At 58.0% G+C, this 23,560-nt stretch overlaps 7 protein-coding genes across 7 annotated transcripts; 3 read left to right on the plus strand and 4 right to left on the minus strand.

Moving 5' to 3' along the window:
* Window positions 1-219: 219 nt before the first annotated feature.
* Window positions 220-6,112, minus strand: K452DRAFT_43040 (uncharacterized protein). Its single transcript, XM_033546660.1, has 2 exons — window positions 2,690-6,112; window positions 220-2,640 (listed from the first exon to the last, which is right to left on the minus strand). Exons 1-2 carry the CDS (start codon window positions 5,876-5,878, stop codon window positions 262-264), a joined length of 5,568 nt encoding a protein of 1,855 aa, XP_033396652.1. The 5' UTR covers window positions 5,879-6,112; the 3' UTR covers window positions 220-261.
* Window positions 6,113-6,414: 302 nt separating this feature from the next.
* K452DRAFT_229201 (uncharacterized protein) lies at window positions 6,415-7,677 on the minus strand (the record flags this gene model as incomplete). The annotated part of the gene is made up of 2 exons (XM_033537020.1): window positions 6,415-6,994; window positions 7,055-7,677. 2 exons carry the CDS (start codon window positions 7,675-7,677, stop codon window positions 6,415-6,417), a joined length of 1,203 nt encoding a protein of 400 aa, XP_033396653.1.
* Window positions 7,678-7,892: 215 nt separating this feature from the next.
* K452DRAFT_359363 (uncharacterized protein) lies at window positions 7,893-9,100 on the plus strand. Its single transcript, XM_033546259.1, has 3 exons — window positions 7,893-8,073; window positions 8,133-8,294; window positions 8,395-9,100. Exons 1-3 carry the CDS (start codon window positions 8,070-8,072, stop codon window positions 8,928-8,930), a joined length of 702 nt encoding a protein of 233 aa, XP_033396654.1. The 5' UTR covers window positions 7,893-8,069; the 3' UTR covers window positions 8,931-9,100.
* A 201-nt stretch (window positions 9,101-9,301) lies between these two features.
* K452DRAFT_251754 (uncharacterized protein) lies at window positions 9,302-10,832 on the plus strand. The gene is made up of 4 exons (XM_033538229.1): window positions 9,302-9,344; window positions 9,410-9,441; window positions 9,582-9,760; window positions 9,892-10,832. Exons 1-4 carry the CDS (start codon window positions 9,320-9,322, stop codon window positions 10,724-10,726), a joined length of 1,071 nt encoding a protein of 356 aa, XP_033396655.1. The 5' UTR covers window positions 9,302-9,319; the 3' UTR covers window positions 10,727-10,832.
* Window positions 10,833-11,221: 389 nt separating this feature from the next.
* K452DRAFT_229302 (uncharacterized protein) lies at window positions 11,222-12,898 on the minus strand (the record flags this gene model as incomplete). The annotated part of the gene is made up of 2 exons (XM_033537030.1): window positions 11,222-11,343; window positions 11,476-12,898. The coding sequence occupies 2 exons, from the start codon at window positions 12,896-12,898 to the stop codon at window positions 11,222-11,224; spliced, it is 1,545 nt and encodes a 514-aa protein (XP_033396656.1).
* A 5,407-nt stretch (window positions 12,899-18,305) lies between these two features.
* On the plus strand, window positions 18,306-19,085 carry K452DRAFT_43144 (uncharacterized protein). The gene has a single exon (XM_033546661.1). It carries the CDS (start codon window positions 18,481-18,483, stop codon window positions 18,931-18,933), a length of 453 nt encoding a protein of 150 aa, XP_033396657.1. The 5' UTR covers window positions 18,306-18,480; the 3' UTR covers window positions 18,934-19,085.
* Window positions 19,086-19,285: 200 nt separating this feature from the next.
* Window positions 19,286-22,660, minus strand: K452DRAFT_272677 (uncharacterized protein; the record flags this gene model as incomplete). Its single annotated transcript, XM_033539101.1, has 2 exons — window positions 19,286-19,930; window positions 20,153-22,660. 2 exons carry the CDS (start codon window positions 22,658-22,660, stop codon window positions 19,286-19,288), a joined length of 3,153 nt encoding a protein of 1,050 aa, XP_033396658.1.
* Between the last annotated feature and the right edge of the window lie 900 nt (window positions 22,661-23,560).

Here is a 23,560-nt window from a genome sequence, read left to right on the forward strand (position 1 = left end):
AAAAAAAAGACGCCTAACTGTCAACACGACTGCATTAACCAACCACCCACCCAACGAACTACCTACCTACCTAACCAACCACCTGTCTACTGCAATCCTTCCCTCCAACACCCCAACAACCCACAACCCACCAAAAAAACAGACAGACAGCTTAAACTCCACCCCTACCGTACGTAACTAGCCAACTCCAAACCAGACCAAAGCAAAGCAAAGCACACACGGCGCAACGCATTACTCCCTCAAATCATCGGCACTCAGGCCTCAGGCCTCAGGACTAACGCCCCTACTCCTCGCCTTCCTCTCCTCTTCCCTCTCTCCCTCCCTATTCCCCCTCAACCCACCCCCAGCACCACCACCAACCCTCTCACTAACGAGCGGCACGCCCATCAACCGGCCCTTCGTCCGCGCCCTCGCCCTCATCCCAGCCCCCCTCGCACCAGCCACATACGACTCCGACGACGAAGCCACCAACGGCACCCGCAGCGCACGCAGCGCTCTCGGCAGCGGGAGCGCAGGCGGGCGCGGCGCCGTCATTTCGGGCATCGGCGTCCGCGGCTTGAGTGGCGAGGGCAGCGGTCCGCGGTCGCGGCGCGACCGGGAGGCCGTGAGAGCGTCGTCGTCGTAGTCGTCGTAGTCGTAGAGCACGGCAGCGCTGTGGTGGTGGTAGCGTGCCTGCCTCGCCGGCCGCGCTGGCGCATCCGACCACCGCCTCGCTGCGGCTGCCAGTAGCGGGGCGGCGCGCGGCGTGTCTGGCGACGACGAGGAGGCCTCCCAGAAGCGGGCGTGCAGGGTGGGGTCGCTTGCGAGCGGGGAGGAAGCGGCGGTGACGAAGAGCGAGGACTCGCTGTGGCTCTGGCTCTGGCTTGGGGAGAGGGAGAGGTCGTCGTCGTCATCAGAGTGGCTGGACGTCGACGAGATGGTCTCGGCATAGCTGACGATTTTGCTGCGCGTGCTGCGCGGGGTCGAGTGGCGCGGGGTGGCTGCCGCTGCTGCTGCTGCAGCGCTAGCCTGGAGAGCAGCGTCTGCCTGTTGGCGCGTCTGCGTGATGGTGAGGGAGGGGTCGGACAGGCCATCCTCTTCTTCTTCTTCTTCTTCTTCTTCTTCTTCCTCGGACATGGTGTAGTCATCGTCCTCGTCGTAGCTCTCTGTATCGGAGGCATGCTTGCCCCTGCTCTTGCTCTTGCGCACAGGTCTGGTTGGCGTTGGCTCCTCCTCCTCCCACTCCTCGTCGCTGTCGAGCTGCTGCCGCCTGTACAGCTCGTGCTCGTCTGCGTCCTCCCACGGCTCGTGCATGTGGTAGCCGTAGTCGTCGTCATCATAGCCGTACTCCTCATAGTAGTCCTGCTCTTCTTCATAGCCCTCCTGCTCCCAACTATTATCGCTCTCTTCGTCCCAGTTCTTCTCCTTCTCCTCTTCCCCATCTTCGTGCCCCACCTCCACCACCGCCTCTTCCGCCCCAGCCTGCAAATACGCCTTCACCGCCTCGGCAAAATCCTCTTCCAGCGACGTCGCTCTCCCATTCTGCTCCTTGAGCGCGACGACGCGCTTGAACAGTGCCGGGTACACGCGCGCGACATTCTCCATCTTCGTGCGCAGCGTCGTGCCCCGCCTGTACGGCCGCCGATCGAGCGGATCCACCTCCAGCGCATCACGCACATCATAGGTCTCTCCAAACGCGCCCGCATCAGCCGCCTTGAACGCGTCCGCCACGGTGCGCACACGGCCCGTCAGGGCCTTACATTTAGCTAGGGCGGAGCTGTCGGCGAGCTTGCCGCCCGCCGCGAGCGCGCCGATGTCGTGCTGGCGCAGCAGCTCGCGGAACGCCCAGATGTCGCTGCGCCAGCGGTCCCAGAAGATGTGGGTCGGGGAGGTGCGGCCGCGCTGCTGCTGCCACGCCCGGTTGACGGCTGTGAGGGTGCTGTTGCGGATGAACTCGAGCGCCTTCTGCGTCCAGCTGCCGAGGAGATCGTGGAACGGCGTTGTTGCGGCTGCGTCGCCGTACTCGGGTATCAGCTCGAGCGGGAGGTCGGGGATCTCGTCGCCGTCGGCGCTGAAGTGTTGAGCTCCCCGAGTCCGAGTCGCGGGATGCGATGTTTGCTTTGGTGAAGGCTCGCCTGCGTCAGTGGAAAAGGACCCCAGAGTCCCCGGACGGCCGAACACGATGCTGCGCCCCTTGTGCTTGAAGTCCCAGCCCTCGTGCTCCCCCACCGTCTTAACATCCTTCCTGATCCGCTTCTTCGCCCTCCGACTGCCTGTCTTATCTTCGCTGCTCGCACTCTCAAACCCGGCGTCAATCAAGTTTTCCCAGACGCGCTGGAGGCGCTGGGTCCCGTCCACATCTGGGAGGCGCCCAGCCGAGATCTTGAATCGTTGGTCACGGCGCGCGAGCCCAGACTCTGGCTGCTTGCTGAAAAGCGGTCCTTTCTGCGCGGCTTCCTGCTGACGGATCTGATCGAGCACGGACTGAGAGACGGGGCTCAGCTGGGTGCTTTGCGGCTTGACCTGATCACGCGTCAGACTCGCTATAATTGCCTTCTGGAGCGCCGGGTCCATCTTCGGGAGCCGGCCGTGGGGCGTGTCTTCCCATTCGAGACTTTCTGTCGAGCCTGATCGCTTGCGCTTGCGGCTGCTTGGCCTTTCCTGCCTCTGATGATTAGTAGACGTCCAAACGAAAAGAAGCGGTACGTACCTCCACAAGAGGATACAGATAAAGGTCCTGACTCTTCTCAACAGGCGTAGCAACAGCTTTCTCAAACGCCGTCTCCGACATAGACGTGAACAAGACCACCGGCTCAGCGCCCGAGATGACCTCCACGAAGTAATCAGGCGGCTGCAGCGCATCGCCCAGCAGGTCCCTTGCAATATTAAAGAACGACTCCTTGCTCGGCTTCCTCCCCCCGGGCCAAGTCCAAACCTTAAACGTCAAGTCGTTGCTCGCAGGGCCATTGTGGAGCCTCACCTCCCTCGCCGGCTCACTCGTCCCCCAGCTCTGCGGGCTGAACGTTCTCCACAAGGCATTTCCCACGTGGCGGCGCTCCTCGTAGCCTCCAGCCGCAACCGACGGTGCCGGCGATACGGCGTAGCCGTGCTCCTTGAGCGCGCTCTTGAAGACCTCGCGGTCCTTCAGGCCCTGCACGCTGTTTCGTGGAAACTTGTACAGCTCGTGTTGCATCCTGGGGGGAATCGGCTTGTAGGCAAAGTGGACGCGGTCTCGAGACACGCGGTGCGAGCCCATTGGGTACGGGCCCGTCAGTTGCGGCATGTTGCTGATTCTCCTCGCAATTAGGGGGTGCGCGTACGGCGACGGTGCGTCTCCCTTCAGGTTCGGCGCATTGCTGATTCTCCTCGGGATTCCGGCGTACGCGGGTGACGACACATCTCCCCCCAGGTTCGGCGCATTGCTGATTCTCCTCGGAATTCCAGCGTACCCGTAAGTGGGCGGCGTCGCGTCCCCCCTCAGTTGGGGCATATTGCTGATTCTCGGACCTCTAGGGGGACCATAGTCAAACGACGGCGCGTCTTCCATCAAGTTCGGCATATTGCTGATTCTCCTCGGACCTCTAGGGGGTCCATAGTCGAACGGCGTGGCGTCCTCCATCGTCGTATCACTATAATTATCACCCGCGGGCACACCATCCAAATCCAGCGCCACCCTCCTGTCGTCTCTCGTCCACGGCTCGTCACCCGCCAGCGGCCTAACGTTCGAGAGGTCTTGATCACTAGACAAGAGCGCCAGCTTCCACGCGACCGTTTCCGTCGGGGGGCTGAAAAACGACATCTTCTGCGGCGGATTGGCCGGCAAGGGCTTGTTCGTGCGGCGCAGCTCCGACACCAGGAACATGTAGCCCTCGAGGTTGAGCGCTTTGTAGTCTTCCAGCGTGGCCTGGAGCCCGGAAACGCGCAGGCTCCCTTCGAATTCGGCAATGCGTGGCTCGAGCTCTCCGGTGTTGAAGCCCGGCGGCGCGACGTAGAAGCGCTTACGGCGGTTGAATGGCACTTCGACGTACTCGTTTTGCTCTTCTGCTTCGGCATTCTCGTATTGCTCGTCTTGTGGTTCGACGTACTCTTCTTGTCCCTGCTGCTCGTCGTACTCTTCTTCCTCATCGTCTTGTTCGTTTTGATCGTCGTACACGTAGTGGTCCTGCTGCCCATCATACCCGAACATAACCACGTCGTTGACATCCTCCGAGTACTGCGATACGCTAGCCTGGTCATCCTGGCCATCATAGCCGCCACGGCCGCGACCTCGACCACGATCGTTGCCACGACCTCGACCGCGACCGCGGCCCCTACCACGGCCCTCGCCCTGGGCACCCCTGCCAGACTGGCCGTCCTGCTGGTCGCCTTGGAAATAAGCATTAAAGAACCCGCCAGAGGAGTTGTTGTCGTCCCGGCCGTTCTGGTGCCCGCCGTGATGGCCACCACGGGAGCCGCCGCTGTGCGCATCGCCCTGATTGCCGCCACTGTTGTGGCCACGCCCACCGCGCTGGTTGCCGCGTCCACGGCCGTCGTTTTGATTGCCGCCACCGTGATGACCGCCGCCGCCGTGGTGACCACGGCCACCACCGCGCCCACGGGTATCGCCCTGGTTACTACCACCGCCACGCTGCTCACCGCGCTGGGTACCGCCGCTCCAACCCCCACGGCCGCGATCTCCGCCCTGCTGCCCACGACCACCCTGGTGACCACCACGGTGACCACCGCGTCCGCGTCCCTCACTCCCACCACCACCACTGCCCCCGCCGCTACTAAACGGCCGCCGGTGCAGCGGCCTGCCGGGATCGCGGCGCTTAAGTGACGGAGGAGTACCAAAAGGCAACGGGGAAGTGGGTTCATATATCGAGGATGACGAATTCCTAGGAGACGAGTGCGAGTTTCCTGGCGATAAATCCGGAGAAGCGATGGGAGACGGGCCAAAGAGGTTAAGGCTGATGAACGCGTCGTTGGCCTCGATGCGGGCGTTTTCTTGGGCGGCGCGGCGCTCGGCGTCCTGCGTGGTGTCCTGAGGCTGAGGCTGAGGAGGAGCAGGGACGGTATTGTTCTGCGGGAGCAAGGGACGCGCGGCTCTGTCTGCGCCTCCCCATCCCTGTCCTTGTCCTTGGTTGTTGTCGGGCCTGTAATAGTTGTCGTCAGGGAGGTAGCCCTTTGGGGGATCAAAGTCATCCTCCTCGTCTTCGCCGTTGTCGTCGCTGTCCCAATCAAGCTCCTCCCACTCATCCAGGTTCACGCCCCTCCGTCTCGCACACGCGTCCAGATAGCTTGGCCAATCGACCCTGCGAAGCTCCTCGGGTTCCTCCTCCGGTTCCTCCAGCTCGGGAGTCAGCAGCCTGGCGTTCTGCCAGTAATAAAACCTTGGCAAATCCTCGTCGTCGGCAAACAGAAAAAACAGTCTCTTCTTCGTGTGCGTCTTCGGCTCCGGCACCCGCTCGTCCAGCGCGTCCGGCACATACAGAAATTCGTTCGGCGGCGGCTGCACGATTCTCCTACCGTCCTTGAAATCCTCGCGCAGCACGATGCCCACGGGCTTCATGCGCACCTGCAGCTGCCTATCCGCCTCGTTCGTCTCCTCCAGCTCCGTCGCCGGCACGACCGCGTACTCCCGAAAGATTCCCTGCAGCTTGCCCGCGCGCGCCGCGTCGATGTCGGCTTGCGAGGGGCGCGGGTTGTCCGTCCCTAGTGGGAGCCGGATGTTCTGGCTGCGGGCTATCGAGTGAAATCTGCGTTCTTGGTCCACGGGGTAGGCGATTCGCGTTTTCATCCACTGATCTTTCTTGTATTTACTGAGTTCGTAGAGGCGGAGGCGGCGCTTGCGGAGGAGCCGCCGAGGCTTCTTGATGGTGTTGCGCTTGGCTTTTTCATCTCCGTTGGGGCCCGCCATGCTGTCGCTGATCGGGGACGTCTCCTGTGGCGAGTGACAAGTTGTGGTCTACGCTCAAGATTGTGAAGTAAGCTTTGAGAAATGAAGTTAACAGATTCAGAAATGAAGGAACCTGGGGGGATTACGAAGATTGTCTGGAAAACCTGCCTATGAAGCGATTGTGGAAAACAAAGGCAAATCATTGCTGGATTCCTTTGATGTCCCATTTGTAGCAAATGCTCGCCACTTACAAAGGGTAGAAAACAGGCCATACCTGTCTCACGATGTTTGCGGCCATGACTGTCTAAAGCTATTGTCTGGCTACGGTGTCTTTCCGCCAAGCATCACAAGCTTGACCACGCATTCCAGACGACAATGAGCGATTGCGGCGATCTTGGCACTTCGTCACTCATGAACGCGACGAATAGGGAGGATTGGCCATTGTTTGCTTCTTATTTCATGCAACGTAGGGTTTGCTCATTAGGGTGGTTATACACTAGGCAAAAATTAATCCGGCTCAACAGCTTCGAAGAACAATGCTGGAGAGCAGGTGCTACTCACAGTTCAGACCTCTCTGTTTCCCTCTTCCGGTTCCCAGCGCCGCCGCCCTCTTGCTGCTTTGAGGCGGCGTTGGCGTCAAAGAACCCTTCTAGCTCCATCCACTCGCTTGCGAATGCGGTTACGAGCATGGCCCAGTCTTCCACCGTATTCAAGTCCAAGTTCTGTCCGTCGTCGTCTATCTGGTGCCAGACCCTGGGGAAGGGAGACGGAATCATGTGCAGGATCTCTACGCCTCTTTTCATGAAGGGGATGTGGTCGTCTTCAATCATGGACCTGAAATTGTCGTCCTGCTTGTTCGCGTCTATGAGGAACGGCGGCTCCGCCCGGGGCTTGACGCCCTCTCCCCTCTTAGAGTGGTGGTTGGGCGAGGACTTGAATTGGCCAAGGGTGCGGAGACGCGCCTCGATCCCAGCCATGGCTTTGTATGCCCAATGCGTGGTTTGGAAGTACGAAGGCACTTTCGGGTCCTTCGATCCAAGGAGGTCGAGCAGGAGGAACAACTCAAGCGACGCCAGTTCCGTCTTGAAAGTCGACGATGCCGAGTGGTACGTGTTCTCCCACGATTCCGCGAGAGCACTGCACACGTTAGCCACAACAGACCTCCTTTCCTTGGACCACCGTCTCTCGCCCACTTACCGCGCGCCGTATAAGCTATCCGTCTCTGTCCAGCTGTAGAATGCCTCTTCACCATCCAGCAGCACAATGCGGACGCCCTTCGTATCCTCGAGGTCGTCCGCCAATCCCTCCGCCTGCATCTTCTCCCACTTCTTCGTCAGCGCCGCATCGATGCTACGCGCAACATGCATCAACATCGCGCAAGGCGCCGCGCTATCCGTCGCGCCAATGAAGCCAGCGGGCGTGAGCTTAGAGTCGTAGTGGGCGACAAGAGCGAGGCGGCCGACCTCGCCGGGCCTGGCCCACGGGGGGTCGCGGGTCGCGACCAAGTTGACAAAGGGGATCTCCTGGCCGGCGCTAGTGGGCGTGGTGGACGTCGAGTTCTGGAACTCGAGATTCCATTTTGGCAGAGCCGTGCGGAAGAAGTCGACGAAATGGGCGAGCACCTTGGCGGAGCCGGGGGTGCCAGGCACGCGGGGAATCAGGATCGGCGCGAGCAGGGCGCCAGTGTTGATGTCGAAGTCGTTGCCTGGCGAGGGAAGCGTCTGCAGCGTGGCGTCAGACAGGCGCGTGTAGGCCGACGAGTGCTGCAGGGAGCACAGGAGCAGGGTCGAAGCCCCCAAAAGAGTGGTGAAGAGCTTCATTGTTGCCAAGGTGGAGGAGATGGGCTTGGGAGTCTATCCCGCGGCGGGCATGGCATGCACAAGCATTCGTGGGCGCGCCAGGACTGCGAACTGTCGTCTCGGCCGTCCGCCCTCGTATCGCGGATCGACAGGGTCCGTCCGCTTACTGTACTTAGGAAAAGGTCGATCACGTGTGGGGACCACCTACGCCTACTCCAACACCATCCCGAGCCATGTCCATCTTCGCTGCCGGCTTTCGTGCACCGCTGAGGTCGCCGGGCATTTTCCGCCTGGCACGCCAGCCTTCCCTCTGCAGAGCCTGCACCCGATCCTTCAATCTCAATCTCAATGTCGCCCGCCGGTCGGCCTCCACCGCGGCCAAGCCCGCGCTCAAGGAGTTTACGAGCAGCAAAATGGGTATATAAAATAACCCAACAATGACCCAATTGATAGACCTGAACTAACACATCCTCCAGTCTACCCCGAGCGCCTCCTGATCTATAATGCCGGAGCCGGCAGAACAGCATACATCGGCTTCTTCAAGCTCGTCACCATTTTCATCTTCGCAGGAGGCTGTCTCATTGTCGCACCAGCCGTCTACTACGACCCCAACTCAGCACCCTGGAAGATGCCCGCCGGTAAGCCATCATCACCAGATCACCCCACTCAGTCAACCCTTCTCCACCTCAGACCAACATCCCTCCCCGACACCCACCACACCCACTAACCCAACGCCAGTCCTCCTCGCCTCCACAATCCCCATGCTCGCCATCAGCACCACCACTGCCCCCTTCGTCAACAGCATCTTCCTGTACCTGCCACCCAAAGCGCGCACGTCGCAAGAGGCGCTCCTGCGGTACGCGCGCGCCCTGCCCCCCACCACGCGCCTGGACTTGGCAACGGTGTCGTTCCGCGGCTCGGCCAAGACGTCCGGCTGCCAGTTGCGCGAGCTGCGCTCCATGCCCGGCAAGCGCTGGGGCATTGCTAACATCGAACGAGTTGCCGTGGCGGCGCCAGCGGAGGCGAAGCCAGCGAAGCCGACGCCTGTGGATGGGATTCTGAAGGCCGCGCAGGGCGAGGGTGTCGCGAGGCCGCTGGAGAAGAAGCAGAAGGGCAGTAAAGCGCTTCGTCGCTTCGTGGAGCTGTTCAATGAGCCTAGGAATCGGTTCTATATCGATCCTGAGAGGGGCTCGGGGAGGAGCAGGGCCCCGGGCGTGGTGCAGTTGGTTGTGGAGCAGATTGAGCGGAATGGGGGTGGGAAGATTCACCTTTGAGATTTGTGGAGAGAGAGGAAAGGGTGGAATGACTGTGAATGTATACATATGTGTGGACAAAAGGATGTAGTGGTACGAAAGTATTTGTAAAGGTACGGGGGTTGGATATGCAGGGGTACAAAAGTATCCAGGAGTTTACAATAGCGAAAGTAAAGTCTTCAGGCCTTTACAGAGTGTTTCTCATTTGAAATAGGCACAGTGGCGTAAAAGCAAGAGCAAATTATCCAGAGCACTTACTTATAAAGGACCTCCGGTGGGGTGATGATCCGGGTAGACATAGCGGGGACGGCCCATCCGATCTCGGGCCTAGCGGAGCTTCCCCAGAAAATAATAATTCCGGGCCTCGTGCGACCCAGTCACCACCACGCACCCAACAACACTCCGACACAATGGCTGCCCGGACTCTGAGAATCGGTGAGGCGACGCGCGCCAGACTCGTTGCTTGGCGTTCTAGGGCTGATTGATCGCTTGGCTTGCAGGTCTGATACCCGGTGATGGCATTGGCCGCGAGGTATGATGCGCGTTCTCGATCTCGTTCTTTCGTAGCAGCAACGGCAGCTGCAGCAGCAGCAGTAGCAGCAGTAGCAGCAGTAGCAGCGACTGAACGAATCGAATGGCTTCTTTGGCTGGAAGAGGGGCTGATGGTATTAGGTCATCCCTGCCGGTCGCCGCATCCTCGAGTCTCTGCCCAACTCGCTGAACCTCAAGTTCTCGTTTGTCAACCTCAATGCAGGCTTCCAGACGTTCAAGGACACGGGCGCCGCTCTGCCGGACCAGACGGTTGAGACGCTGCAGAAGGAGTGCGAGGGCGCGCTTTTCGGCGCTGTCAGGTAGGACCTCTTCTGTCCCGGGGTGGTGGTGGTGGTGGTGGTGCATAGCGTAGGATGATGAAGAGAACGAAGCCAATGGCATCCATTGGAGTCAACAACAGCACAACCAGAGGCTGACAAGACGCGCGCAGCTCCCCCACCGTCAAAACGGCCGGCTACTCGTCGCCCATTGTCGCGCTGCGCAAGCGGCTGCAACTGTATGCGAACGTGCGGCCAGTCAAGTCAGCCGGCAAGGTCGCCAACCCGGTCGACATGGTGATTGTGCGGGAGAACACGGAGGACCTGTACGTGAAGGAGGAGAAGACGCGGGACACGCCCGAAGGCAAGGTCGCCGAGGCCATCAAACGCATCTCAGAGAAGGCGTCCTTCGACATCGCGTCCATGGCGGGCGACATAGCGCTGCGCCGGCAGCGGGTGCGCGACTCGGGCATCGCGAGCATCCACAAGTCGCCGCTCGTCACCATCACGCACAAGTCCAACGTGCTGTCGCAGACGGACGGCCTGTTCCGCGAGACGGCGCGCCGCGCGCTCGAGCAAGCCCAGTTCAAGGGCGTCGGCGTCGAGGAGCAAATCGTCGACAGCATGGTGTACAAGCTGTTCCGCCAGCCCGAGGCCTACGACGTCATCGTCGCACCCAACCTCTACGGCGACATTCTGTCGGACGGCGCGGCCGCCCTGGTCGGCTCCCTTGGCCTCGTCCCCTCCGCCAACGTCGGCAAGGGCTTCGTCATCGGCGAGCCCTGCCACGGCTCGGCCCCCGACATTGAGGGCCAGGGCATCGCCAACCCCATCGCTACTATCCGCTCTACGGCTCTCATGCTCGAGTTCCTCGGCGAGGAGAAGGCCGCTGCCATTATTTACAAGGCGGTGGATGCCAACCTTGGCGAGGGCCGCCTGCTGAGCCCCGATATGGGCGGTAAGGCCAAGACGGACGACGTCGTTGAGGACATCATCAAGAGGTTCTAAGCGCGTGGCCGTGTAAAAGTATGCCCCTGAGGGCTGTGTACAGAAATATAAAATCTATGTGTCTTCTAGCTCGTTTGAGATTGATGTATGAAGAGCTTTGCCGAGTGTTTGATGACTGCTTTCACCAAGGAAGTATCAACAAGCAAAGCAACCCTATATCAATAAGAAGCTATATATATATATCACCCAACCCATCCCAAGCGGCCGCGATATCAAACAAACAAAAAAGGCCGCCGTAACGTCCGTCACCATCGGCCAATACCACCACCATAACACGCCCCGAAACACCGTCCCCATCTGTACGTAGGTACGTACGCAGCCATCAAGGCTCCAAAATACGTACATATGTACGTATGTATGCATATATGTGTCCATTAATGCACTCAGCACTCACCACCCCTCCCTCACCCCACTAGCGCCCATTACCCAAGCGCGCTGATCCAGACACTGAGACAGAGACAGCGCCAAGAAGCACACATGCCCGCCCTACAAGCCCTACGAGCTCAACAGCGCGCCCAGATCCACGCGCTGGTAAAACGATATATGCCCGAACGGGGCCCAGTACTGTGCCAGCCGGTCGGGGGAGATCATGATGAGCTGCGAGGGGATGAACTCGTCTAGCGGATACAGCGTCAGCAAGGCGTGCCGCAAATCCAAACTTTTAAACTGTCTTGTTTGGTCGCTGGAAGTAACGTGTGGGGGTGGGAATGGTTTTGGAGGTACAGTAAAGGCAACGAGAACAAGCATACCTTCCCTAAACCCCCGCGCGGCAATATGCCCAACACTGCGCACGACGCGCGCGCCGCGGAACATTTCCTCGGTCGCGACGCGCACCAGCCCCCCGGGCCCAATGTCCGGCGCGATGAACGTGTGCTCGCCGCGCGGAATGTTCGGGTCGCCTGTCAGCTTGATGGCTTCGATTTGCCCGGCGTAGATGTCGCGCTCTTCCTTCTCTTGACTCTCTGCGTCTGCACCTGCATTCGTGCCTGCATTAGCACCCGCACTCACATACGCATTCGCGTCCGTATTTGCGTCCGCGCCAACCGTCCCCGTGCTGCTGCCGTCCACACCACCCCCATCCCCGCCCGCCAGCTCCATCGCCGCGTCCACGAGCTCCTCATCCGGCGCCAGCGCGACGTGGCTCTGCGCACTAAGCCAGCTATCCGCGCTCGAAACGCTACTACTACGGCGCGCGAGAGCGCGGACCGCGCCCTCGGGCAGCGCGCGCGGCGCGTCCGGCTGCAGCACGAGGAGGAACTCGCAGCCGTGGCCGGCGTAGTCGCCGCACCAGACGCCGCGCCAGGGCTTTGCGGGCGTGGGGGTGTAGAGGGCTTTGTCGAGCGACGCGAACGTGGTTACGTCTTCGCCCACGCGCATCGAGATGCCGGCCGGCTGCTGCGAGAACTCCATCCATTTGCGGAGGCGGAACGTCTCGTTGCTGACTTCGGGGAGCGCGGACGGCTTGTGCCCCGTCCCGCGGTAGCGGTTGATGCTTTCGTTGCGTGTGCGCTCTGCTGCTGGGATGGTGAGGGGTGGCCATACTCGTGTCCCTGGGCTTATGATCTGTGCGGGGCAGGGCCGCGCCAGCATGAACATCGAGTACAGGCCGTGGCTGGCGTGGTTGTTGTGCACGTCCATCATGATCTCCTGCTGGAGCCTGTTGCCGTCGCCGACAGCGCGTGCGTAGGCGGCGCGGTCGAGCTTCAGCACCGGCCCGGTGTGGTCGAGCTGCACTTTGGGCGCGAAGCGGTGGATGATGACTTCGAGGTTCCATTCCCAGAGCTCGAAGCCGTGGGGCCCGCGCTCGGCCGTGATCGAGTGCGCTTCGATCGCCTCCGTCTTGGGGTTGTACCGCGCCAGCAGCAGCTTGCCCGTGTGCACTGCGTCCGAGAACCAGAGCTTGCCGCGCGTGAGGAACCAGTGCGGGTGGTGCGTCGCGTACGTCTCTCGCCATGAGGATGGCGGATATCTTTCAAAGTCGGCCCCCGGCGTTTCTGCTTGCACCAGCGGCTTCCAGAGCCTCTCTTCTTTCCCGTGCTGATGGAGCAGGCGGCACGTCTGGGAGATCCGGGCGAGGTCGAGCGCTTCCAGGTAACCAAATGTTTGCTGAATCAGCTCTGCGGGGAGTGAAAGAAACGGCGGAAGGACAGGCTCCTCATGCGGTGGTTTCATGTTGCGGTCGTCCGGAGATATTGAGTCTTTCGGCGTTGATAAGGCGTCCTCAGGCTCGGGCTGCGTGTCATCGACCGGATTGCCATTGAGCGGGGAATGCTGCTGCCGGCTTTCCGCCTTCACCGACCCATTGGCAGAGCGCAGAAGATCCTGGCTGTTGGTCCGGGTGAACATCAAATACGGATTCGCCATTTTGGGACACCGGCAGGTCGGACTGGTGGAAGGAGAAGACTAGGAAGGTGGTACAGGCGTCGCCGGGGGAGAACAACGTAGACTTGAATGCAATATCAAGCCGCTCCCGAGAGATGCGGAGACGCTACAGGGTCATGGAGTTGAGTTGATTGAATGAGCACTAGCGGCACGTCCCAAATGTCACTCGCAATAGGTAGCCAATGACGACAGCGCCAAAAGTAGTGGTTCGGAGGATCGATTTGCCTATCCCGGCGTTGTCCAGCTGGCAGTTTCAGGTCTTGGGTCCAGATAGGCAGGTGGTAGATCGGATTAATGGAGGCGTGTTTGAAGTCCGGGGCGGGTCTCGGGGTCACTTGGTGGGATGTGTTGACACGGCTTGGAGGGGGTTGCGGTATCGGCGGGATGTTTGACGGAACTTCGAAAGTAGGGTCATTCGTGTAGAGGGTGCATTGGTAGGTGGAGAAGTAGACGCCCAAGCAGTCTAGATGGCTATAGCGCCTTCCCCACGGCACGTGAATGCGTCAACCTACTCCGTAAGCATTTAGGTTGGACGACAGGTGATGCTTCCATCCAATGATGGCATGATGAGACAGACGTTCGGGTCGACCGTTCGCGCCGTCTCACTCCACGGGCTGTCGGCACGCCATCCTCTCCTCTTCTCCAAAAGCTGTCAGCAGTACTCCTAGTCACGGGTTCCAGAGGCACAGAGGCTCGTTGCGACCGCAAATATGTGGAGCAATTCTGCTTGCAGTAAGTGTCAAGGGCGATGATGCATCGTTTTGGAAATCGTCGCGTGTCGGATCTGCCAAAGTTGGCTATCTTTATGTCCAGGAACATACTATATAGGACCCACAGATAGCTCTGCGGAGACGCCTATTCTAGGTAGCGGAGCACCGACTTGAAATTTGGACGCGCATGTTTGCGGAGATGCAATCGTTACTAAACTACAATAGTATGCACAGTGATGTTTAAACAAATGTGCAGATTGTTTTAGCATGTCAAGAATTCGTAGCAAATGGGACATGCAGGTGACCCTGAGAGACTGAGAGATGATGATGATGATGATGATGGAGGAGCAAGACAGAACAGGTTCCAAGGCCGCCACCAAAAGTGAAACGAGCTGCAACGATCGGTCTCGGCCAGGAAGTTGAACGCCCAGATGACGAAACAAAGTGCAACGCGCTGATACGCGTGCAAGCGTAGGCGCGGGTGCAGGGAACGCGCTGCGCGCACAGCTCAAGCTCTGCCCAGGCAACGGTTGTTGATGAAGTGAGCCAGGGTGTCAGGGTGCCAGGCACCGCCGTCTTTTGATACCTAGACAAACAAGACTTGCATACATAGTTACACTCGCAGGAGAAGAAGCGTAGGAGGATACCAATTCGAAGAGAATTCGCCTTGGTGACACGTGGACGACGTCACTTTTGCACCCGCAGCCGTTACCCAGGCACCCACGCGCGCCCAAAAGCCACGGGGAGCTTTGCCTGCGACCGGGCCATATGACGCCCATCGCGCGCCAGCCATCTTTAATTTGCCTGCCGCCGCGCCATGATCATCTCCCTTTGCTTGTGCTGAAGAAAGTCAACTCGTCGGTAACCCCGCAGTTTTTTTCTCTCTTTGCATCTCCCCTAGCTACTACTCTTCATCCTTGCTCTTTGCTCAACCTGCCCGGCCTGCCCGCTACCTTTGCTGCACCCTTGCTCCTCCTAATCACACCCCTCGCAGCAAAGTAAACAACATGGCTCGCCGCAAGCTCGCTGCCGACCAGCTTGACGGCGCGTCCGCTGCCGACCCTCCCCGCGGTCAACGCCGCAAGAGAAGAAGCAGTACCCCGCTTGCTGATGATGTCGACCGTACTGAGCCCGAGTCCACCCAGCAGTCCGACTTGGTAAGCGCTCGTGAGGGCTCCGTCACCGAACAACCGACACACAGCAGGAAACGCGTCAAAGTTGAATCAACAACCATCGACACAGTTCAACTGACCCATGAGGTCCAACAGGTTACCCGGCCCACCACTACCTCGGACAGCATCACCGTCGCCCCCGATGCACCCCAGCATCGCAACAAACGCGTCCGTTTCTCCGATCCTGGCCCGGCCCTCTTAAATGTCGCAGACTCTCCTTCGCAAGAGGCTTCAAGCAGCCAACCTGCCGAGTTTTCCACGCCTCAGGGACGCCGTGGCTCTGGTCAAGGCAAATCGCGCGTCAACCGTCGCACATCGCTTCCCGCTACTCTCCATGAGTCCAACTCCCCCGACAGAGGAGTTTTACAATTCACACCGCTACGTGCCGTATTGGAGGACCGCAAGCGGAGGAGGTTGCGTCGTAGCGGTCTCAGCGAGGAGATGAACCACATCGAGGAACACAAGCGTGAGGATGCTCGGGCGAAGCATGAGCTGCAGAGGTTACGCCAACAGATCAGGGAAAAGGATGAGCGCGTCAACGACCTCATGTACGAACTTGAAGTCCAACGTCAGATGTCTATCGACATTCAACAGGGTGATAATGAGCAGGAGGCCGAAAAGGTCAGGGAACTGGAGAATGAACTGAACACCCTGAGGAGGGAGATTGCCGAGCAAAAGGAGCGTCACGATCTGAGCACTTTGGACGATGACCAAATCGGCAACTACGATGCCGACACGGGAAGCCATGTCTCCGACGAGGACAACAGTCTCATGCTCATTGACCCCGAGGACATCAACCTTACCCAGGATGATATGCCCCAGTTCAACCACGATGACGAAGATGGGCTCAGCACGATCGACGAAGGCCAAGAGGAGGCCACGCAAGTCTCCCTTCCCGACCCGAGCGCGGAGATCCAGATTCACCAATTCGAGAACGCCATCGCTGAGCTGAACAAGGACGCGTCTGAGGCCCGTGCGGCACTTCAAATCCTCACTATTGAGCTTCAGACTCTTGGCTTCACTGAACCTGATGCTAATGCGTATGACGTTCTGACCTCGATTCGCTCCGCCTTCCGCCACGCCCGCAACGAAATCGAAGCCATCTTCCCCGGTGACCAGTCTGCCACTCTCGAAAATGGCGGGCTCGTGTACGCCTTCGTCGAGCGTCTTCGTGAGTTGAAGAGCGACATTGCGGAGAAGACCAAGACGGTCCGCGAACAGGCCGAAATCAACGCCATGCTGAACACCCAAAACAGGGGCATTGTCAGCAAGATGGAGGAATCCGAGCACAGGCGCCAGACCTTAGAGGGCCAGTGGCACGAACTGGACGTCGTGAGCGAGAAGAAGACCAAGGAGATTGTCTCGCTTGAGGAGGAGCTTGACTTGTACAAGCAGGCGCTGAACGAACGGGATGCCGATATCATCGAGCAAGACAAGAGGATGGACGAGATGGAAATCGAGCTGGAGGATCGTGAGGGCTCAACCAGCCGTCTGCAGGAGGCCATTGAGGGCTACCGTAACGATGTCGCGAACTTGGAGGCGTTGGTCGTCCGGATGGAGGACGATCACAGGACCGCTCTTGACAAGCTTAAAGAGGAACATGCCGCTGCCATTGCCGAGCTCGAGCAGAAGCTGGCCAACGAACAGTTGTTGCGCGAGGAGGCTGAAGCCGAGTCTATCCAGAAGACGGACGTCATCTTCGACCTCGAACAAAAGGTCAACGATGCTGAACAGAGCTACACGCAACTCCGTGGGGATCTCGAGGCACTTCAGGAGCTCAAGGACAACGAGCGGTCTCAGCGTGTGTCTGCTGAGCAGGAGCTTGACGACAAGACTGCAAGCATCGCTGAACTTGAGCAGAAGGTTGAGGTTGCCGAAAACGATCTCGAGGACCTTCGCTCTGAGCTTGACACTCTTCGCACCCTTGCCGATAACGAGCGCAAGCAGCGTGAAGCAGCGGAGACTGAGCTCGATGAGAAGGATGGCAGGATCGCCGAGTTGGAAGACAAAATCCATGACACCGGTATCCAGGCCAACGAACTGCGCCAGAAGATTTTCGAGGTGCAGCAGAAGAAGGATGCTGTCATCCAGGAACTCCAAGACACCGCTGCCCAACGGGAAGAGCAGTACAACACCGACATCGCTGCTGAGATTGCTCGCCGCGAGGATGCAGAGCAGCTTGCTTCGGAACGTAACGACGAGCTCAACGGCCTGCATAGCAAGCTTGAGGAAGTCGAACAGAACTTGGAGGGCCTTACGGTCGAGAAAGATGACCTTATTTCTGAGCTCGAGGAGCGTGTCGACAAGCTTGATGCAGACCTCACCCACCTGCGTGAGGAGTATGAGACCCTCGCCGAGCAGAAGGCTGCCGAGATCCAGACCCTTCACGACGACATTGCTATGTTGGGTAACGATGTCAACGAGCGCGCCGCCTTGATTGAACGGATGCAGCAAGAAGCCATCGAGGCCTCGGAAGCCCACAAGGACGCCATCGAGCAGCACGAAGCCCGCATTGCCAGTATCTCTGCGGACCTCGACCAAGCCCTTGCCCATGTTGATCGCCTCGACGATACGCGGGTGACCCTGGAGTCGCAGGTTGAACACGAGACCTATGCCAGGCTGGACATGCAACACGCACATGACGATGAGATGACCCACCTCAAGGGCACGCTCGCGGACCGCGACACGCAGATCGACGACCTGCGGCACATGGTTGAGGTGCGCGACGCCAAGTACACGTCCGACATTAACGCCAAGAACAAGGAGATCGAAGCCTTGCAGCTGATCTCGGACACGCGGGCGACGACGATCGTGGCTCTGACGGCGCAAGTCGATGACCTGAAGGCGCGCTTCCGCGCTCAGGTCGACCGCAGCCAGAAGGCCATCGCGGCTATTACGGACAACGTGCGTCGCGTGGCCGAGGACGTCGGCGGCTTCGAGGACGGCCACACCACGGATGCTCAGGACGCCCTGCGCGATGTCGACCAGATTGTTCCCGGCGAGGGATTGCATGGCGGCCCGGCCCGCATCCACGAGCGCGTGCAGGTCCTGAAGAAGGACGGACGCAGGGGCAGGCGGCAGTACGACTCTGGCTTCGGCGTCGCAGAGGACGAGGACGACGAGGCTGCTGAGCTGGCTTAGATGCGGCCTGCCTGGTTAGCTGGCTGCTTGGACAGCGAAGTGTGGAGCAAAAACGAAAGAACGAAAGATTGACAACATCATGGCCAGCGATTGATCGATTGGGCGATCAGTCCAGCCTTTTCTTTTTTTCAAGCCTCCTCTTATCTCTTTGTCTCCTGTTTCTTGTTTCCTTCTCCCATTTCCTCTTGGTATCTCTTTTTCTCTCTCGAGCAATTGGCTCGTTTTTCTTCTTTTTCTTTTCCCTTGTGTTTTTGAAACTGCAACGAACAAACATGGTTTGGTGGACGGATGCAAGAAAGGGCACACGAGATTGGTATAGGTCAGCAGACGTACTTGGACATGGCTATGGATGTGGATAGCGATATGGATACGGCAGGGACAGACATGGATGGGTATCGCAGCGCGCGTACCTCATCTGTCTCCATATCAGCAGCGGCTATTGCTGCTGCTGCTGCTGCTGCTGCCTATCCGCTTTCCGATCATCACCACTCTATACACCCATACACCACACTATACACCCCCCATACACACACCACATAAATTGGACCCGGGCGCGCCGCAGCCGCTTACGCTAGCTGTCTTCGTACACATACACAGCACGAAACGACACAGCACAACAAAACAAGCAAGCAAGCAAGCGGCGCGCCTTGACGACACGAGGCGACGTAATGCGACTGTTTTCAAGTTTTCTTCTTTTCTTTGTTTTCGTTTGTTGTTGTTGGTAGCGTCTCTACTTCTTTTTTACTTTCTTAACTTTGGTTTGGGTGGTGATACTGGTAGTGGGTGGGAAGAGATTGATTGAGTGACTATTCTTTGGAGGGCTTTGTGGTGCCTACAATGGGTTTGAGCGTGCGAGCGAATGGATAAGGGTAGATAAGCTGTACAGTAGGAATAGGATTAGGATAGGAATAGCGAAAACAAAAATATTGGGATTGGGAATTAGATTGGGAGTTTGCTGTTTCGTGGTACATATGGTGATGGGAGTTGGGCATTGTGCGTGAGGGGGTACGCCAATGGAGTTTGTATCTCATATACATAAAGCCAGCACTGCACTCTACGGTCTACCTACCTAACCTCAGCAACCTCCATCCCTCCTCTTCCTCTTCCTCTCCTCCACTACCACCACTAGGTAGGTAACACCACCAACCACCCCATCACCGCCGCCTCCCCGGTGCCACAAACGGCTTATTCATGAACCCACCACTGCTACCACTCCCACCAACCCCTCGAATACCACCACCACTACCACCACCACCCCACCCCCTCACGCTCCGCCGCATGCCCAGCGTTCGTCGCTGCTGGGGACCTTGCCCCTGCTGCTGCTGCTGCATAGTCACGCGCGCCATGGTCATGTTGTGCAACGAGTGAGCTGGCTGCTCTGGCTCCGCCCCCATCTCCGTCTCAGGCTCCGACCCTGGCGGCGGCGGCAACGGCGGCGGCGAGGACGCCAGCTCACGCGCTCCGTTATCATTGCCACCGTCGTCGTCGTCGTTGTTGTTGTTGTTGTTGTTGTTGTCCTCAGCCTCGGCCTCGCTCGGCAGCGGCGGCGGCGGCGAGCTCGACATGAACGAGTAGGGCTTCGTGACCGCGGCGGTGGCGGAGTGCGCGCCCGTGGCCGGGTAGGCGTAGGCGTAGGCGGGGCGCGAGGGGCGGGTGTGCAGGGGTTTGGTGAGGAGGCGGTGGTTGGTGGTGTTCGTGGATAGCGTTGAGGTTGGGGTTGGGATTATTGTGCGGAGGGAGGAGAGGGTTGCGGGGCGCTGGAAGCTGGGGAGGGGTGCTGAGTCTTGCTCTGTGTCTGGCTCTAAGTTTGCGTCTGGGGTTGACAGTGGCTCTGCTTGTGTTCCCGCTTCTGGAACTACGGCTGCGAGTGCCCTGGTGGGTTTGAGGGGTCGGAAACCGGGTACCCTGCGCACGCCGGCACCAGTGCCCGCGCTGCCTGTCTCCCTCAGCCGTTTCCGTCCCCGTGCATACGCAATCGCGTCCTCGACCTGGTCGGTCGGGCCAGGCAGCGCCTTCTTAACAGCCGGCCTGCCAAAGAAGCTCGTGATGCTGTTCTGGCCCGGCGGCCTCTTTGGCTCGCCGCTCGCGCTCTCCTTCTTCGAAGACTCCCGCTTCAGCTGCGCGATGCTGCTGCGGTGGCGCTCGTTCTGCTCGGCGCGCAGCGCGGCGTTATGTTCGGCCGTCTCTTGGATCTCACGCATGCGCGCGCCGGCGCTGACGAAGCCGGGGTTGGAGAAGTTGGACATGGTGAATTTTTCGGGTTGCTGCATGGTCACCGCTATGCCGGTGCCGGAGAGGTCGGCTGGGACTGCGTCGTTCAGGCGGCGCCGCTTGGTGTAGCCGTTGGACGGGAATTCGGCAGAGTATGATGTACTCGTTTCCTGCTCGGGATCCTCGCCGTCGAGTGGGTAGTGATTGTCTTCTGGCCGCTCGATAAGGGAGCGTGTCTCGTTACACACTTCTGGGGTTGGGCATGCTCGCCTGAGGATGCGCGCGAGGTCCTGTGTTGCGTTGTATCCGAAAATAGGACCCTGTGCCCCGAAGAACCTTTTCATCCGCTTGTGAGAAAGGAAGGATGACAGAACGGTCTCCTCCCTCTTCGTGTTCTTGATAGGACAGCTCAAATAAAGAAGCGATTGTGCTCTTGTCATGCCGACGTACAGCAATCTCCGTTCTTCATCTTGGTCCTCGGCTCTCGAGTGTGGTATTGAGCCGTTGTAGGCCGCGGGGATGAAGACTACAGGCCATTCTAAGCCTTTAGCTGCGTGAATGGTCGAAATTGTAACTTGGTCTGTCTCTGTTCCTTCTTCTTGTTGGACCTCTGTCGACAAAGAGACATTGGCGAGGAAAGCAGCTAGTGTATCTTCTGTCGATGAAAGCTCTCGCTGATCAATATCTTCGATCTGCGGCAAAGCTTCTTCTACCATGTCAAGGGCGTCTGCTTCAAGCAAGGCAGCATCCGTGGCCTGTGCAATCAGCTCTTGTACGTTCGCCCATCTACCTTCAAAATCTTCTGGGTGGGTCTTTTTCAAGTATTCTTCGAAGGATATCTTCTTCATGACATGGTCGATAAGATCAAGAAGTGAATACTGTTGTCCTTCTTTTGACGATAGTTTCTTTTGCGATGTGAGAATGACATTCACAAAAGACTGGATGCCCTTTTCGGCTGAGGATGACAGTTTCGTCCGGAGCCTTCTGCTTCCTTGAGCCGCACCAAGGACAAGGCTCCATAGAGTGGTTTTCCTCTCCTCTGCTTCCTCTAGCAGTGATCGCACTGTAACTTCTCCAACTTTTCGACTTGGAGTGTTGATGATCCTGGCCACTGCATCATTATGGTCTGGACGGTTGATGACACGGAGATAATCCAACAATAACTTAACCTCTACTCTATCGAAGAATCTCAGGCCACCGACCATGCGATACGGTATACCGGATTTAGCGAGGGCTGTCTCAATCTGTCTAGACAATGCCGCTGAACGGAGCAGGATTGCAAAGTCAGAGTAGGTCAGAAGCTTTCCAGTCAACGCATTTGCACGCTGAATTTCTTCAACGATCCACGTTGCCTCAATTGTGGCAGAAGGCAGCTTCCGCAAGACGGGTATCTCTCCAGCGCAATGCGTCGGCAGAAGCTTTTTTGCGGGACGATTCTCGTCCTGTTCTATGACTTCGAGCGCCGATTGCAAAATGGCGGCCGATGATCTATAGTTCTCCTCGAGAATGACAACAACAGTCTCCGGGTAATGTTTCTGCATTGTCCGGAGGTTTTTGATCTCGGCAGATCTAAACCCATAGATGCTCTGATCCGGATCGCCGACGATGGTAATGTTGCTTCTTTTCTGCGCCATCAGTCGCATAAGGTCATACTGAACGTGATTCGTGTCTTGAAACTCGTCGATGAGCACAGCTTCAATATTGGAAACGCATTCTGGACGACTCCGCAGAAGGTCAACGCAGCGTAGCAGAAGATCATCGTAGTCCAGAAGATTCGAGCTCTTCAGAGTTTCTTCGTAGTCTGAGTAGACGGTAGCAAACTCCTGCTGCTCCATCGCTTTTGTGGTAGTTCTATGTTGTTCGCAACTGATACTCTTGGCTTTGAGGCCCGATATTCTTGAGCGTGCAACGGATGGTTCGATACCATAATCGTGGCGTTTGATGATGCGCTTTAGGATAGCCAAGGTGTCAGAGGAATCCGCAATTCCAAAATTCTTCTCAATGCCGATATGATGGCCGTAGTAGACGAGAAAGCGTCTCGCCACAGAGTGAAAAGTGCCAAGAATGAGTTTGGCTTCAGTACCGTCTCCAACAAACCCTCGGATGCGCTCTTTCATTTCCCTTGCAGCCTTAATAGTGAATGTACAGACGATGATGTTCCACGGTTTAATCCCGACATGATTCATCAGGTACGCGACGCGTGCCGTCAGTGTTTTGGTCTTTCCGGATCCTGGCGGTGCCAGGACCTGAAGTACTGAAGCGGGGCTGGAGACAGCACATCTTTGTGCTTCATTCAGTCCCGCAAGGATGTCATCCATGGGAAGTTGTTCTCTCGGAATGGGGCAAAAAGTGTCGTGGAGCGGGAAAGGCCGCCTAAGTGCGACGCGAATCAACGCCTGATCACGTGCAGCTTCCGATATAGTCACTCACTATAAGCAAAAAGGTTTTACCATATGAAATTAAAGGCAAGTTGTTAGAGTATGTACCAATATTTCTGCCCTCGGTGATGATATCTATGTAAAATGTACAATTTACGCCCTGCCACCTGCCCCCGCGTCTGTCCCGCGTCACGGTCGCCTTCGGAACATCGCCTCACCGTCTGACCACATTTCATCACGTTCCTCCAAGCCAAAGCCGTATCGAACCAAACAATCGTCACCGAGGAACAAGTGCTGAGCTTCTAGCCAAGCGATTTCCTCCATTGGTCTTTTTGTTGATGTGAAAGTATGCGCGCGCAACCGGTCAGATGTGACATTCGAAGTCACTAATCTTCACCCTCTTTCTGGAGGAACAAGAGATGCGACTGACCCTTCAGGTGAGCCGAAAGCCCATTTGTCTGAGCAATTTCTTCGACTCTGTTCACGTCGCTGAAGCTGGTCCACTTATCTTTAAAGTGGATGTAAGCCACTCCGAGATCGATTACGCACTTCACTTTGTAGTCGGCTCCCGCATGGTTATCTTCATCAAAATAAGCATGAAGAGAGATGTCATCAACCGGGAGCTCCAAGGATTTTCCACCCTCTGGAATCCAGACCGATAAGACCAAGTTTTCTGGAGAGTTGCAAAATCCTTCGTTTGCGAAGCAGAGGTTAAGGCTTCGACATTTCAGGCAGTGCTCTTCGGTCGACTGTGTGCTCATCCAAATTCTGAAAAGGTGATGTATGGTCTGACCTCCAGAACCTAGTCCCGTTTTGAGAAGTAGCGCTGAACAACGATCT

Source organism: Aplosporella prunicola (genome assembly GCF_010093885.1).
Source record: "Aplosporella prunicola CBS 121167 unplaced genomic scaffold K452scaffold_15, whole genome shotgun sequence".
Classification (NCBI taxonomy): domain Eukaryota; kingdom Fungi; phylum Ascomycota; class Dothideomycetes; order Botryosphaeriales; family Aplosporellaceae; genus Aplosporella; species Aplosporella prunicola.